Source organism: Mustela putorius, unplaced genomic scaffold, assembly GCF_011764305.1.
Source record: "Mustela putorius furo isolate JIRA1106 unplaced genomic scaffold, ASM1176430v1.1 tig00003834_pilon_pilon_pilon, whole genome shotgun sequence".
NCBI classification, from domain to species: Eukaryota; Metazoa; Chordata; class Mammalia; order Carnivora; family Mustelidae; genus Mustela; species Mustela putorius.
Genome location: NW_025421987.1, coordinates 34,777,562 through 34,794,630, shown reverse-complemented (window position 1 = coordinate 34,794,630; position 17,069 = coordinate 34,777,562). Strand labels below are relative to the sequence as shown.

The following is a 17,069-nucleotide window of genomic DNA, read 5'->3' as shown; positions in this document are numbered from 1 at the left end:
TCCATCTCTGCCATGTAAGAATTCCTTGGGTGCCTGAACTGCATGTACAACCAGTTCTCAATTCGTGTGCATGCTCTTTAGGGATGAACAGAGGCTGCCTGATACCCTGGAAGACTGCAGGCCTGTTTCCTGACCTCCCAGAGTAAGGTGCAGACATTCGGCTTCCTTCCAAAGTGGGCTGCTCTCTGGTCCCTTCTGAAGGAACGCTGTGTCTCTGAGCCTGTGTCGCTGAGCACCGGCACTCCTGAGTCTGCCCCTTGAAGCTTGCATTTCCATTTCGTGTTAGACCGCATCTCCTCTCTTCCTCAGGACCCAGTTTCACATGTTCAGTTCCGTCTAAGGAACTGTACTTCCTGATTGTTCTGATTTTGAAGTCAACCCCCCTATCTTGTTCCTCTTGATTGAAGATCCTTAAGCCTTTGCCCTCTGATTGTCTTCTTGCTTGGAGTCTGGTTCCTTCCTTTGCCCTTAATCCTATAGGCTTGAGTGACCTTCAAACATAATCTCTGTTTTCTACCTTGTCCTTGGCCAGCTAGTGCTTTAACCCTGCTCCTTCAGTCACTCTTGCTCGCCCAGACCCCGCCTAACATAGGCCAGTCTCTTGGCGCACCTGGGGGCGCTCATCCAGACACAGAGAATTAACTGTTATTTGCCCATGGCCTTTCTTTCTAATGGTCTAGAGTCAGCCTTCCTCTATTCAGAGAATTCTAAAGGAGGTCTTCTTGCCAAGACCATTAGTAATAATTCCTGGTATTTGAAAATGAGCCTTACTTAAAATGTTTCTTAACAAGGGCAGATCTGGTTGTTTTGGACCTTGAAGTTTGTACAGTTTTGCCCTCCTCCACCAAGAAAAAAAAGAAACTGCAAAATTTATAAGTATGAAGTTAGGGTCAGAGCCTTGGAGGGGGCCTGTGTTGGGGAGGGGTCTTGAAGCCAAGGCTTCATTTGCTCCATGGTTTATCTGCCACTTGTTTCTGCATATACAGGGCCATTTGTTCTCCACAGGATTGCTTTTATATATATATATATATATATATATATATATATATATATATATATATATTTCCAATTCCCTTCTCCTCTCCAGTTTCTTCCCAGAAATTTCCATAACTATGTACGTTTTGGTGAATTCAAAAACTACCCTGAGTGATTAACTGTATGTAGTCTGTAGATGAGGATGTTATTAATTTTGAGCCGAAGGCAGATGCTTAATGACTGAGCCACCCAGGTGCCCCTCAAATTTTAAAAATTAATTAATTAAAAAAAATTTATTCATAAGAGAGAGAGAGGGAGAGGGAGAAGCAGATTCCCTGAGGAGCAGGGAGCGTGACACAGGGCTCGATTCCAGGACCCTGGAATCACGACCTGAGCCAAAGGCAGACACTTAACCCACTGAGCCATCTAGGTGCCCCTCACATCTTTATTTAAATTCTAGTTGGTTGACGTACAGTGCAAGATTGGTTTCAGGAGTAGATTTCAGTGGTTCATCACTTACACACAACACCGAGTGCTCATCATCACAAGTGCCCTCCTTGATCCCTGTCATCCATCCGGCCCATCCCCCACCCACCTCCCTCCACCAACCCTCAGTTTGTTCTTTATAGTTAAGACTCTCTTATGGTGTGTTTCCCTCTCACAGGTGAGGAGTTAAAGGAGAAGGATGAAGGGAAGGACTAAATGACAATAGTGCATAGAACATACCACTGTTAGAGCTGCCTTAAGTGTACTGACTCACTTAAACTCTATGACAGTCCTGTGATGTTTATAATTCCTCGTTCATAGAGGAGGAAACTGAGGCACAGAGAAGTAACTTGCCAAGAGTGGAGTTAAGAAACTGGAGAACACAGTCCTCTGACACAGTCAGGATCCAGACCCCTCACTCTGATATTAAGCCATGTCTCTCTCTTGGCTTAAGATACCTAAGCAGGAGAGGACTATAGATAGACCTAAAGTAGGAGACTGATTTCTTATTTCAAAGCTGTTTGAAGTACTCTGATATCTTACTTTCAGTTTAGATTGATAGCTCTTCGGTATGGCACAAAACGAGAAATTAATAGCTAGCAGCAATCATCATTTTTATTTTTGAGGTGCCCCGTCTCTATTTAGGCAGATATGGAGGGCAGCGAGCTCATTGGAAGGCGGTATGGAGGGAATATGCTTTGGGGCTCCTAGAGATGCTGGAGGCAGCTGAATGTGGTAGGCAGCACTGGCTGGTGTCAGGATTCTGGGCTGCAGGTCCCAGCTCTTGTTTCTGGGCAGCAGACCTCAGGCCTGCTCGATCCTAGCATCCCCTAGCCTAAGAAAAAGAAGGGTATTAGAGGTGTGTGGGTGGCTCAGTCAGCTGAGTATACAACTCTCCATTTTTTTTTAAGATTTTATTTATTTATTTATTTGACAGGCAGAGATCACAAGTAGGCAGAGAGGCAGGCAGAGAGAGGGGAGAAAGCAGGCTCCCTGCTGAGCAGGAAGCCAGACCTGGGGCTCGATCCCAGGATGCTGGGATCATGACCTGAGCTGAAAGCAGCGGCCTTAACCCACTGAGCCACCCAGGTGCCCTTACAACTCTCCATTTCAGCTCAGATTATGATCTCAGGCTTGAGATGGAACCCCCCAGGCTGAGCGTGAAGCCTGCTTGGGATTCTCTCTCTCCCTCTGCCCCCCGACCCCACACTCGCTCTCTCACTCTCCGACTCTCTCTCAAGTAAATAAATAATAAAAAGAAGGCGATTAAACTAGTTGTTTATGAAGATCCATTGAAATTTTAGAGCCTGTGAATATTGCCCATGTTTGTTACAAGCTGTTAAGTTTTAAATATCTATATTTGTTCATTTTATTCTGAATATAAACATGAGGTTTCTGGAGCAAAGGAAATTATTATTTAATTATAGCAAATAATTGTGCTGATTCACATTTGTCCTAATTTGTATCCCTGAAGCAATGGATGAGATGAGTCAGATCAGATGTTGTCCTATATATACCAAACTTTGTACTACTGGTAAAGAACTCTGAGAAAAGGAAAAGAAAAGAATCTGGATGTTTATATGGGAGAAGGACAGCCACCTTGCTATTTCCCTCCATACACACATCCCTTTACTCTTTGGGGAGGTATCCTGGATTCTTATTCTTATCCTTTGGAGTATAAATAAATCTTTCTTGGGGAAGATAAGACTCGCTTCTCCAGCTTTATAACTGGCAGTGTCTGCGTGGTCGCAAATTCTATTCTCCCCTTAAAATGTAACACATACCTCCAAGGAGGTAAGTCTCTCTGGAGGTAATGGCTTCAGGTGCTCTCTCACTAATAATTAAGTCATAAATTAATTTCCAAGGTTGGTTCTCCTATTCCAGGTCTCAAGTTGTACTAAAATTTGCTCCACTGTGAAGTATGTAAACCTTGTGATTCACAGACCTGTACCCTTGGGGCTAACAATACATTATATGTTAATAAAAATTTTTAAAAAATGCTCTGAAAGTCCTAATGCTATAGATACATAGAAGTATTTTATCTCTAGTATCACAAAGCAGAGATACATTTAGAGGGGAGAACCCCCTGCCTCCCAGGGCTAGGATGCTGTGATGACTGGGTCACCTAAATGGGAATGCCACAGGTTTGTAAAAATGTGGATTCCCTGGGATCTACAGGACTGAACAAGGGTCTTGGGGACTGAAGCCTGGGCATCTTGGCATTTTTACTATGGTCCCCAGATGAGTCTTAGGTACCACCGATCCTCCCAGCTTGGGGATACCTCAGCTTCTGTGCCGCTGGTGACCCTTCATCTCGAGCAGCTTTTGCTGATTCAGTCTGTGGTTTTCAGGGCTTCCAAAATATGTAAAGGCACTTAAGAGTCTTTCTGGGAGAGTTTATAAGTGTCCTAGAAAAATGAATGCTGCTATTAGCAAGCTTTCTAGGTTGATGATGGTTCTTTGAAGCCTGAAGATGATGGTGATGATTAAAAAAAAAAAAAAAATGCTGTTGTTAGTAAACTACTCCTTAAGCAAAGGAGACTGAATTCAAAGCAGATGAACAGTTATGTAGATTTCTGTTTTACAAAATATACAATTAAAAAATATATACAATTAAAGATGTAAAAATGTGTTTTTCAAATAAAAAAGCATATACTTGATTTTAAAAACTATATTAAAAAAGTATAGGTCAACTCCATAACTAATCTTCATTCATCTATTAGTAGAAATGCACCTATTGGTTGAAATATCTATCTCTAATTAAGAAGAGAAAAGTTTTGCAGGAACTGGTAACATTTTTCATTAAGGTCAACTTCAACTTAGTACACTTAACATGGGCCAATTTATTTTAGTTCACTAATTATATGTCATCTCTGTTTCCACAGAAGGTATTTCAATAGATAAAACTGAAATGCCCTACTTTTTGTCTTAATGCTTTAGAAAACTTTCTTTCTGATCTTACTTTATAGTGTTTTGTTTTGGTCTTTTCTCATTAATTCTGCTGAATTGTTAAGTGTGCAAGTATTACCTTTGTATCTATGATGTATCTATTTGTATCTGTTGTGATCTGGGCATTGCACTAAGTACACTTAAAAAAAAACTTTATTATTTCTTTTAGAGCAGTTTTAGGTTCATAACAAAATTGAGAGGAGGATACAGAGATATATCCTATACTCCCTGCCCCACACATACATAGCCTCCTCTGTTATTTGTATCCCTCACCAGCATGGTACCCTTGTTATAATTGATGAACCTATTTTGATACATTGTAACTACCCAAAGTCTGTAGACCCTTAGGGTTCACTGTTGGTATGCAATCTATGGCTGTGAACAAATGTACTATAACATCTATCTACCATTATAGTATCATGCAGAGTATATTTATTGCCATAAAAATACTTCTCCTGTGTTCCATTCATCTTTTTCCACTCAACCTCTGACAACCTGTGATCTTTTTACTGTCTCCATAGTTTTGCCTCTTCCAGTGTATATATATAGTTGGAGTCACACAGTATGTAGAAAATTCAGATTGGCTTCTTTCACTTAGTAATATGCATTCAGTTTCCTCATATCTTTTCATGGCTTTAGAGCTCATTTCTTATTATCACTGAATAATATTTCATTGTCTGGATATACAGTTTATCCATTCACCTACCAAAGTTGATCCTGGTTACATTCAAGGTTGGACAATTATAGATTAAGCTGCTATAAACATCCATGTGCAGAATTTTGTATGGGCCTTTATTTTCAACTCTTTTGTGTAAATACTAAAAGTGCTGTTGCTGGTTCAAGTGGTAAGAGGATGTTTATCTTTCTAAGAAACTGCCAGCCTGTCTTCTAGAGTGGCTGTACCATTTGCTTTCCTGCCAGCAGCAAATGATAGTTTCTGTTACTCCACATTTTTACCAGCATTTGGTGTTGTCAGTATTTTGGATTTTGGCCATTCCAACAGATATGTAGTGGTATCTTATTATTGCTATTTATTATGTCTTATTATTGTTTTAACTTATATTTCCATGATGACCTATGATGTGGAGCATATTTTAATATGCTATTTTCTATCTGTGTATCTTCTCTGGTGATGTGTCTATTAAGATGTTTGGCTTGTTTTTAAGTCAGATTGATTTTTTTAATTGTTTGAATTTTAAGGTGTGTGTGTGTGTGTGTGTTGGATAAACATCCTTTATCAATTTTTATTCTTTTTACAAATATTTTCTCCAAGTCTGTGGCTTACCTTCTCACTGCCTTGATCCCGTTGGTTTTTACAACTGAGCTGATTGCTCAGATCAGCAAGATAAGTTTCTGAAAGAAAGCTAGGTGGGTGGAGAGATCAATGAAAAGTAAAGAAGTGGGAGCCATGAGCAATCAGCTCATTTTTAAAGAAAATTTCAAAGAAATTTTGTACTAAGGAGCAGAGAAAGTAAGTTAGTTTGTAACTAGAGAGTTAGGTGGTAGGGTTGAGGTAAATTTGTGATTGGGAGAGGTTTGACAGTGTTTCTGGACTCGCGAGATAGGAGCCAGTGAAACGGGGGAGACTTTGCAGCAGAGATGAGACATGACTGACACAGAAAGATTCCAGCAAAGACAGGAAGGAAAGGTTATTAGGACTCCATTGGAGAGTTTAATTCAGGGTAAGAGGAGGGACATTTTTTCCCTCTGAGATTATGGGAGAGAAGGTAGGGGGGGAGGGTCATACAAACCTACTAGTCTAGTTTTGTTTCTTCTTTTTCTTTCTTTCTTTCTTTCTTTTTTTTTTTTAATAGTTTTGTTTTTTCCTAAAGAAGAAAGAGGCAAACTTTGTGTACAGGTATAATGAAGATTTGGAACAAACTTTGTCAGGGGGCAAAGAAGCTAACTAAGGATAAGTAAAAGAAAAAATCCAGAGAGGATGAGAACCATACCTTTTTTATGGTGTGGGTGTGGGTTCAACAATTACACAAATTTTACTAGCCTGAAATTTCTGAGAAGACTTGGAAAATGATCAATGATCTGATTGATTAAGGGTGGGATTTATTGTGATGGGTGTGGTAGAGCAGAGCTGAGGTGATGAATTGTTTTTCTCAGGCAGAATGGGGAATGGGGAAGGGAGGCCAAGAGGAATGTGATAAATTGAAAGAAAAGAGAAGAACTGAAAGAGAATAAAAGTTTCAGGAGCTGTGAAGAGCATTGATAATCCTGAGAGAATTAGAAGAACTGTAAGTTTAAAGAAGTAAAAGGATTCCTTAAGAGCTGGGTAGGGTTTAAGAGATGGAAAGACTGGTGTAAGTTCACTTAACTTGAGCAATCCCTGGAGTTACAAGGTGAAGGAAATCATGTGATGAAATTAAGGAGCAAGATGAACAGGACTCAGGTAAAAGAATTGGACCCAATATTATTTCTTAAAAGATTTTATTTATCTATGATTTGAGAGAGAGAATGAGAGAGAGCATGAGAGGAGAGAGGTCAGCGGGAGAAGCAGACTCCCTGTCAAGCAGGGAGCCCGATGTGGGATTTGATCCCAGGACTCCAGGATCACAAATTGAGCCAAAGGCAGTCACTTAACCCACTGAGCCACCCAGGCACCCTGGACCCAATATTATTAAGGATATGGTGTGTCTTTGGTGTAGATTTTGTGAAATTACTCACTGAATGCAGTGAAACGTTCTGGGTATAGAACCGTGCAGGGAAATGTAGTTATTCAGTATGGCTGTCACTGAATGCCTCTTCCGCCAACTACTGGCATGTTCTTCTAATTATGAGTGAATTTTGCCTTCATCTCGAGGCTTTATTACTGGCATCTGGAGGTTATCTCAGTGTCTGGTATTGGCTTCTGTATTGCCTTAGAATGTTTTATTTGACCATGATTAATGTTGTCCTTCTGTTCAAAATGTAACAGACATTTTTAAAAAAAGATTTTGAAAAACAATCTGAGGGGCTTGAAGTGGTGGGGGGGTGGGAGGTTGGAGTACCAGGTAGTGGGTATTATAGAGGGCACGAATTGCATGGAGCACTGGGTGTGGTGCAAAAATAATGAATACTGTTTTTCTGAAAATAAATAAATCAATTTAATAAAATAAATATTTTATTTTTTTAAATTTATTTGACAGAGAGAGAACGAGATCACAAGTAGGCAGAGAGGCAGGCAGAGAAAGCAGGGGAAGCAGGCTCCCCACTGAGCAGAGAGCCTGATGTGGGGCTCAATCCCAGGACCCCGGGATCATGACCCGAGCTGAAGGCTGAGGCTTAACCCACTGAGCCACCCAGCTGCCCCTAGTTGAGGCATTTTAATTTTTGCTGTGTTCTCTAATACCTGAAATTCGGTAGAAACACAACCCTGAAATTAATACAGAGAGGAAAGTTTATGGAGTTTATAAAAGTTTTTATTTACTCATAATTCTATTTTAGTGATGTGATTAGTACAGGTCCAAAGTCATGACAATAAAACTGTATAGAAAAAGTCTTTATCTTGGAGCCAATACCCAAAATGATGCAAACCCACATAATTGAACTGTGTCATACATTGTTACTAGGCTAGGCTCAACCCATTTTGCTGTATCAGGAACAAATCTCATCCTAGGGTGATGCAAGTATTAGAAGAGAAGATATGCAGGCATTTAATATAAGGCATCTCAAAAATGTGATAATATCCAATAGGAGTGGGGAAGTAGTCACATTAAGCATGCAGAATAGACTTGTGACAGTGTCTCAGCTATGGGGAATAGATGAGCCATAGGCTCTGGGGGCATCTAGTTATCCCTTGAATCATTAATATCTTATTGAATATCTATAAAGTGCTAAACATGTGTTAGGTACTGCAGATAAACAGTGAGTTCGGAAGTTTACAGTCTTTTGAGAGAGACACACATGTTAACATATAATTCTAAGTGTGATCCATACGATGATAAAGAGAGGTAAAGTGTTATAATAGGATCCTTCTGGTTATAAATGTGGCTGTGCAGACCTGGCATTTTCCCATTCTTTTTTCTGGAGGTCTTCTAAGAGCAACAAGGAAAACAGACAACAAAAACGTAAACTCAAATTTCAGTCATACTAGAAGACATACTAAACTATTGCTCAAGGCTGCTCGAAGCTGTCAAGATAATGCAGAAACTGCACACGAGGCAGGGGAGAGAAATGGAAGAAATAAATAGCCCAGCAGTAGCACATCTAAAGGATTCATATAAATAAACTTAGGGAACAAGTGTATCTGGAGAGGAAAAGTGATAGCCACTGTCTGCTCTAGCCAGGAGGGAACAGAAGCCCTACTAGACCTACTTTGGTTCATAGAACTGGTTGGGGAATGCACCTGAAAGTACTCAAAAAGTCATAGTTGCAGGGCTGTGTGTGTGTGTGTGTGTGTGCGTTTAAAGAGAGATGAGAATAAAAGTTTGGCTTGTGGAGTGAACAAAAGAAAACTTGCCCAGAATCTTATCCTCCCTTCTGATAGAAAACTCTGACAAAGAGCTAGTCCTGGAAAACCTGACTGTTATATGTTTAAGAAATGAACTAGCGTAACAGCTGGAAAAGATACCCTACAAAAAGAAAAAAAATTCCAGTAAAATATGAACAAGGCATCACATAAATACATAACATAAAAATAAGATTCCATAATAAAAATTTTTTTTTAAGATTTTATTTATTTATTTGACAGAAAGAGAGGTCACAAGAAGGCAGAGAGACAGGTAGAGAGGGGGAAGCAGGCTCCCAACTGAGCAGAGAGCCTGATGTGGGCCTCGACCCCAGGACCCTGAGATCATGACCTGAGCCAAGGGCAGAGGCTTATTAACTCTCTGAGCCACCCAGGAACCCAAGAGTCCATAAGAAAAGAGAGAAAAAACCCAGTAAAATGTAAATGACATGACAAGAAGCAACCAAATCCATACCTGATGAAAAGTCACATCAAATCAGGAGCAGAAGAGCACTGTCTCAATGTGATAAAGGGCGATCTGCAAAAAAAACAAAAACAAAACAAAACAAAAAAAACCTTACAGCTTGGATTGTACTTCTAGTGAGAGAATAAATTCTCTTCTCTAAAGATCAGGAATTAAGCAAGGAGGTTTGCTCTCACCACTCCAATTCACATTGTACAGGAAGTTCTAGGCAGTGCAAGAAAGAAAGAAAAATAAAACATATTCAGATTGCAAATGAAGAGATAAACTTTTTAGTTGTGACAGTTATTGTAGGAAATCAGGTGGAATCTGTAAAAAAAAAAAAAGTGACTAAAACTTGGGAAATGATCTTAGCAAGGTTGCCTGAATACAAAGGCAATACTGTTTCTACATATTTACAGCAAACAATTAAAAACTAAAGTTAAAAAAAATGCTATATACAATGGCATTAAAATTTGTGAACTACCATAGGAAATATAGTAAAAAAATAAACATGTAAAATACTTAGGGACAAATTTAACAAAAATATGCAGGATCTGTAAATTGGAAATTATAAAACATTGCTGAAAAAATTATATGAAACAAATAAATAGAGATATAACCTATGTTCATGAGCTTGAAGATTCAATATTATTAAAGTGTCTTCTCCCCAACTGGTCTATATACTTCAAGCAACCTCAATCAAAATTCAAGAAAGACTTTTTTGGTAGAAATTGCCAACATTTCTAAAATTCATGTAGAGTGCCAACAGTAGTCAAAATAACATTGAAATAGAACAGTTGGTGGACTGACACTACCTAATGTCAAGACTTATTATAAACCTACAGTAATCAAGATAGTGTGATATTGGTATAAAAAGAGACATAGAGAGCAGTGGAATAGAGAGTCCAGAAATAGACTCACACATGTATATTCTGTTGTTTTTCAGTAAAGGGACCAATACATTTCAATGGGAGGAAGAATAACCTTTCAACAAATGTTACCAAAACACTTGGATAGCCATATGTCCCCCAAAATAATGAACCTTGACTCTTACTTCAGTACCAAAATTATCTTGAAGTGGACCATAAGCTTAAATGTAAAAGTCAAACCCAAAAACCTTCTGGAATAAAATATAGGAAGACATTTTAGTGACCTAGGGTTTAGCAAAGATTTCTTAAATATGATCAAAAAGCACCAGCTCTAAAAGAAGTTTTGACAAATTAGATTCCTTTAAAATTAAAAAAAAAAAACCTTTTGCTTTTCAATGTACACAGTTAAGAAATTGAGAAGACAAGCCACTGACTGAGAGAAAATATTTATGAAACAATATCTGACACTAGACTTGTATCTAGAATATGTAAAGAACTTTTAAAACTCAGTAAGAAGACAAACAACATAATTACAATCGACAATTATCTGAACAGACACTTCACCAAGCAAATATACATATGAACATAAGCGTATGTCTACACAAAAACTTGTATGCTCGTGTTAGTTTTGCTTGTAATAGTCAAAAACTGAAAACCACCTAAATGATGATTAATAAGTGAAACGACAAATTATGGTCTGTCCAATCAGTGGAGTAGTACTTATCAAGAGAAAGGAATGAACTGTTGATTGACATAGCAACATGGTTTAATTTCAGAATAATTCTTCTAGTGAAAGAAACCAGAAAAAACTTTCATACTATATGATTCCACTTAATAAAAATTCTAGAAAATGAAGACAAACTATATTGAGAGAAAGATCAGAGAAGGTAGGAAGGGGTGTAGAGAGGGATTGCAAAGAAGCACAAGGAAACTTTTTTGGCATGATCAATATATTCATTATCTTGATTTTTATGATGACTTTATACATATGTCAAATCTTATCAAAATATACACTTGAGTTATATGCAATGAACTGTATGTCAATTATTTCTCAGTACAGCTGGAAATGTAAAAATAGAAAGTGTTGACACAGATCAGAAGGAAATTTTACATACATATAGAAACAAGTTTTTACTTAGTAAAAAAAAGTTTTGTTTGTTTGTTTGTTTGTTTTTATGAAGGAAGATCTCAAAGAAATATAAGAACTTGGGAAGAGATGTTGAAACAGCAAGAGACAATGAAAATAAAGCATGATTTGGTTGAACTCAAGGGAGAAATAGAAAAAATAAATCATACAACTGGAAAGAATTCAAAGGTAGATTATCACTCTGATAAACACAATGGGGATGTAGAGCAGGGGTCAGTGAACTAATACCCATTGACCAAATCTAGCCCACTACCTATTCATGTGTGGCCCTTAAGCTAAAAATGATTGTTACTTATTGGATGATTGAAAAAAGAAGAGTATGCAACAGAGACTATATGTGGTTTACAAAGTCTAAAATATTTGCTGTCTAGCCCTTCACAGAAGAAGTTTGCTATCTCTCCCCTGCTATAGAAGATAAATGTGAAAAAGCAAATAAAATGAATAGAAATTGGGAAGGACCTCTTATAATTACAAAGAAAATGATAATGGAAGTAGGAAAAGGAGATTCAGTACTTGTATAGCTGGAGTACTGAAAGAAAAAGTAAGGTAAGAACACATTTTTAAAGATATAAACCAGGAAAACTTTTAATTAAACACAAAAAATCTTGAAGCAGCATATTTGAAATAGAACACTGCATGGTTAGGGTAAACTGTCCCAAGAATAGACGACTATAAGACATATACTAGAAAAGTTACTCAACTGTGCAGAAAAAGTTAAAATGTTTTGATAAGTAGGCATAAAGATCAAATCACAGAGATAAAAAAAAATCAGATTGGCTTCAAATTTTCTACAGAAAACTTCACTCAGGTGATAGTAGAGTAAATTTAAATTTGTAAAGGAATTTACAATTCCTTCCAAAATTACAAATGCATATACCTTTTGATCCAGAAATTACACTTTTAGAAATTGATTATAAGGAAAGGAAATTGGTTATAAGGAAAGGAGGTATAAACCAAGAATTTTATATTCATCATACCATCCTTCAGATAAAAAGCCTACAAACAGTTTTGAAAGCAGGAAAACAAACAAACTCAGGAATCCCTTTTAGAGGAAAACAAGATCAAACTTCAGCCAGCCAAGATATACCTGAAAATTCTACAGCAAGAAAACTGGGATTAGCCATTGACTATATTTAACTATAGGCTATATAGAGACCATCACTATAGTTAAACTATAGGCTAAGCTATATGGAACATTAGGTAGCAAACTGAATGTAAATTCCCTGGCAACGTAGAAATAATTCAACCAACAAAAAAAGTCAAGGATGGAAGAAGGTAAAAGGTAATTTGTTTGCTTCATCTATAAAAAGATGGAGAGAGACTGAAGCAATTTAAGCATACTTTTTGTACTGATGTAAATATGAAGAAAGAGAATACCAGTAAACAGTGGAAAAAAAGAAGGTAGAGAAAATAAATTTCATCATCATCCAGGGTAGGAAACTTATAGATAATATGTAAAGATGGAAAGAACTAAGAATAAGAGTTTTATAAAATCATCATTGTAATGTTATCTCCTTGGGGGGAAAGAAAAATCCTCCATAGTATCAGAAGAAGTATCCAAACAAAACAAAAGAAAATGGAATGTATCATTAAAAACTTAAGATAAATTTTTAATAAAAACAAAATAATATGACAGCTAATACCAACCACATACATGGTATTAATAAATGCAAATGGCCTAAACTTTACCTTAATAAAGAACAAGGAACTTGAGGTCGCATCACAAGGCAAAGCTTGATCCTGTGCTGTATAGAAGATGCCCATCTGGAAGAGATTATGCTGAGTGAAATAAGTCAAGCAGAGACAGTCAAGTATCGTATGGTTTCACTTATTTGTGGAGCATAACAAATAGCATGGAGAACAAGGGGAGATGGAGAAGGGAAGGGAATTGAGGGAAATTGGAAGGGGAGGTGAACCATGAGAGACTATGGACTCTGAAAAACAACCTGAGGGTTTTGAAGGGGCAGGGGGTGGGAGGTTGGGGGAGCCAGGTGGTGGGTATTAGGGAGGGCACGTATTGCATGGAGCACTGGGTGTGGTCCAAAAACAATGAATTCTGTTACGCTGAAAAGAAATAAAAAAAAAAAAAGGAAACATATTGGTTTTTAGGAAGATCAGTGATATTTAACACTGGAGAGTTGACAGACCTAGGTCTCTTAGGAAATAGAAAAAAAAAAAAAGTAAGGTTAAGTGATATTTAAATAATTTCAAGGAAATTTGAAAATAATCTTGTAAGATTACCCCCAAAGACATTTTCCAAGAGAATAGAGAAATTCACTGCCTTGAAATGGTTCAAAGATGAAAAAATGTAATACTCAGAAACCACTTAATATTCTAATTATACATTAAACTTGTATTATATATTATATTTCTGTAACATCCACTGCTTATTGTCTAGCTTCTCCTTGCAACATTTGTACTTAATTTTTTTTTGTTTTGTTTTGTTTTTTGTACTTTAGATAGCTTAAAAACTGCATTGTTCATGATAAAAGCAAAATGTTTACAAATCACATTCTAATATATTAAAAAAAGGCAATTCAGAAGGATTGAACGTGTGATCTCAAACAGATGTACAAAAATAAAATAGGGGTCCAGCCTAATATTAATTTGGAATTCAAGAGAAAAAAACATTAAATAAACAAGGAAGGGCATTAAATTAGACTAAAGTCTTCAGTTTATAATAAAGATGTATCCATTATGAATCTCTCATATCAGCTAACATCGTGTTGAGTTCCATAAAGCAAAAAGCTACAAGTGATACATGGAAAAAGAGTCAATCATGCTGATAATAGGAAATTTTAATTAACCCTCAACCTAAGAATGTCTAAACAATCAATAATATATAATAGTCATGTATACATAATTGATATATACTCTCTACTCTCAAAATAAAGAATGTACTTTTTAATCACTGCTCTTGAAATAGTCACAAGGATGACTATGCTGAGCCACCAAAAAGCCTGGTGGAGATAGTAGACAGTGTCTATCAAAATTACATATGCATATACCATTTGATCCAGAAATTACACTTTTAGAAATTGATTATATATACATAAATATAAAATTATCTATTTACAAAATTACCTATTTTATGTGTCATTATAAAATACTGTGTAGAATGAAATGCTGAGAAGACCTAAATGTTTATCAGCAGGTCTGGTTAAATAAATTTTTATATAACAGTACATTATTAGAATATGACACATCTATAAAAGGAAATGAAGTTTTTTAAGTATTAATAAAGATCTCTAGGATGTATCCTTTGTGCAAAAACAAGATAAAGACTGTGTGCATAGTATACTCATAGTATACTCAAAAAGGTAGAGAAAGTTTATTTATATATGCTTCTGTATGAGGTATAAACAGAACTCTGGAAAGATAAACAGAAAAACAACAGCAGTGGAATGTGAACTGGACAAATGAAGAATAGAGTAGTATGGAGAGTTTTCCAAATATACTTTAAAAATTGTGTGTTGTTCCATGTGAGTATATTATCTGCATAAACATCTCAAAAGAAGCAATGTTATGGGGTTATAGAAGATAAAGCATTAATTCTTCTCTGGGGGACCAGGGGGAAGGGAGCAGAAGCAAGTAATACAAGATTCTAGAAAATAGTTCAATCAAAAGATGATAAAAACCTTAAAACAATATGTTGACTTGAGGCTAGAGAAAATTCCAAATTTAAAAGACATTTAATTGAAGAAATCTATAAGACTTCGCCACTGATAAGGTAGAGGGTTGAGGGTGATGATGGAACAAAGATAACCTAGCTTTGGTGTCTGGATGTTTGGTGATGTCACTAGTCAGGAGGGGGAGTGCGTTAGAAGTACTGGTTGAGGGGCACCTGGATGGCTCAGTGGGTTAAAGCTTCTGCCAGCCATCAGTTCAGGTCATGATCCCAGGGTCTGGGATCGAGACCTGCATTGGGCTCTCTGCTCAGCAGGGAGCCTGCTTCCTCTCTCTCTCTCTGCCTGCCTCTCTGCCTACTTGTGATCTCTCTCTGTGTCAAATAAATAAATTAAAAAAAAAAAAGTAGTACTGGTTGAAGGCAGGTGCAGGTATAGAAGCAAAATAATTCTGTTCTGGAAGGGTTGAAGGGTTGTCTTGAAAGAGGTATGTGAAGTTTATAGGATGTCCCAAGAGGCTTTTGTGTCTCAGAAGAAAAGGCGCTATTTCAAAATCTGTGCAGGCCATCCATCTCAGAAAAATTTTTATCAGAGCAAAACCAACCCTTCATCAGTCAGGACTCCCAATTTTGAGTCAGGTATTTACAAGAGGAAAGGAAATGTTGTGTCCCAGAGAATCTGGCCACTGAGCTGTTTCCCACACAGGTGTTTGTGGTCCAGTAAACATGAATGGTTGTTCTACCAGAAAGGAGGTCCAAGCAGACCCCGAACCAGGCTCACATCCCAGGCGGAATGAACCTGAGCCTGGGGGTAGGGCCTGTATTATTCTTTATCTTCTCTCGGTGTATTTCATGAATGTCTCATCATTTTAACATGGCCATCGTCACATCAAAATATTAACTTAAAAGGCACTTCTTTTACAGGCAGAACAATTGCTTCCTCTCTCTGTTCAGCTGTGCCTGTGAGCACAAGCAGCATCCCGGTATCAGGGACACCGTTGAGGCCAGTCTGCCCTCAAATGTGCCTTGACATTCCAGCCCCGAGCTCTGAACCAGAGCTATTGCTGAAGGTCAGGATTCATTCCAGATGCTGGGACCTGCACGTGCAGGGCAGAGGGCCTCCAGATAAAGCAGACAGGGGCTGTGGGGGCCTGTTGGATATAGTGGCTCCTGAAATTGCTCAGGAGACATCTGATCTGTGATGTTTGACAGACCATTGCATTCTCATCTTACCTGGTCACCAGTCATTACAACAGAGTTGCAATAGATCTAAACTACAACGGACCCCTTAAACAGTTATTAGTGAAGGTGTGCAATCTTGAAACTCCATTAAGAAATGAAGACTGTTGGATTATTGTAATATTTCAATTGAAAGGTTTTTTTACTTACATTCATCTAACCATTTTTCCCCCATAAAAGCCTCAGTTTATACCAAATAGGATCACCGAGTCTACTACTACCTGCGGAACTTCAACATGTAAGGTGAGTAATTAAAGTAGGATTTAGCCATTTGTGTCATGTTTCCCATATGAAGGGTAAGACTTTCTCAAGGGCCAAATGTCACCATGGGTAATGAGGCTCCATTACCATTATTTGTTTGTCTTATTAGAGTGATACATGTTTCCTAGGAAAAACTTTGAAAATAAAGTAAATAAGAGATAGATAAAATTTAAGTCACCCATAATCTTACAATCTGGAGGTGATGACTGTTTTAAATATTATAATGTATTTTCCATATTTTCTATGGCTATGTATGCATATATGTATATATGTAATCATATATATAGAAAGATACATTGATTCAGTCTGTGGATATATATTTGCCTAGAAATATGTTGTATCTGCAATTCCTACATTGTTTCTTGTGGTTCCTTTGTGTTCTATTATATTCCTCAAATGTCTGTTGAAATCTAAAATGGAAGTTTTAGAATATTTTTTTTAACTTTTGGCGTTTTCAGTTATACCAATCACACACAAACATGTACATATGGAAAACTACAATTTTAGTTATTTCTTAACATGCAGATGATGGGTTTGATAGCTAGATTACTGACTTTTTGCTCCAGAGAACCAAAGGCAAGTAAACCTCTGTTGGGAGAAAGTCAGGAAACATACTA

The 17,069-nt window shown here is 37.3% G+C and overlaps 1 protein-coding gene across 1 annotated transcript in view; it reads left to right on the top strand.

Moving 5' to 3' along the window:
• The window catches only part of MORC1 (MORC family CW-type zinc finger 1), a 183,062-nt gene that overhangs the window by 121,533 nt on the left and 44,460 nt on the right, over positions 1 to 17,069 (top strand). The window contains exon 18 of the mRNA XM_004769143.1: positions 16,372 to 16,434. Coding sequence (XP_004769200.1) covers positions 16,372 to 16,434 — 63 coding nt within the window. The remainder of the gene's footprint in view (positions 1 to 16,371; positions 16,435 to 17,069) is intronic.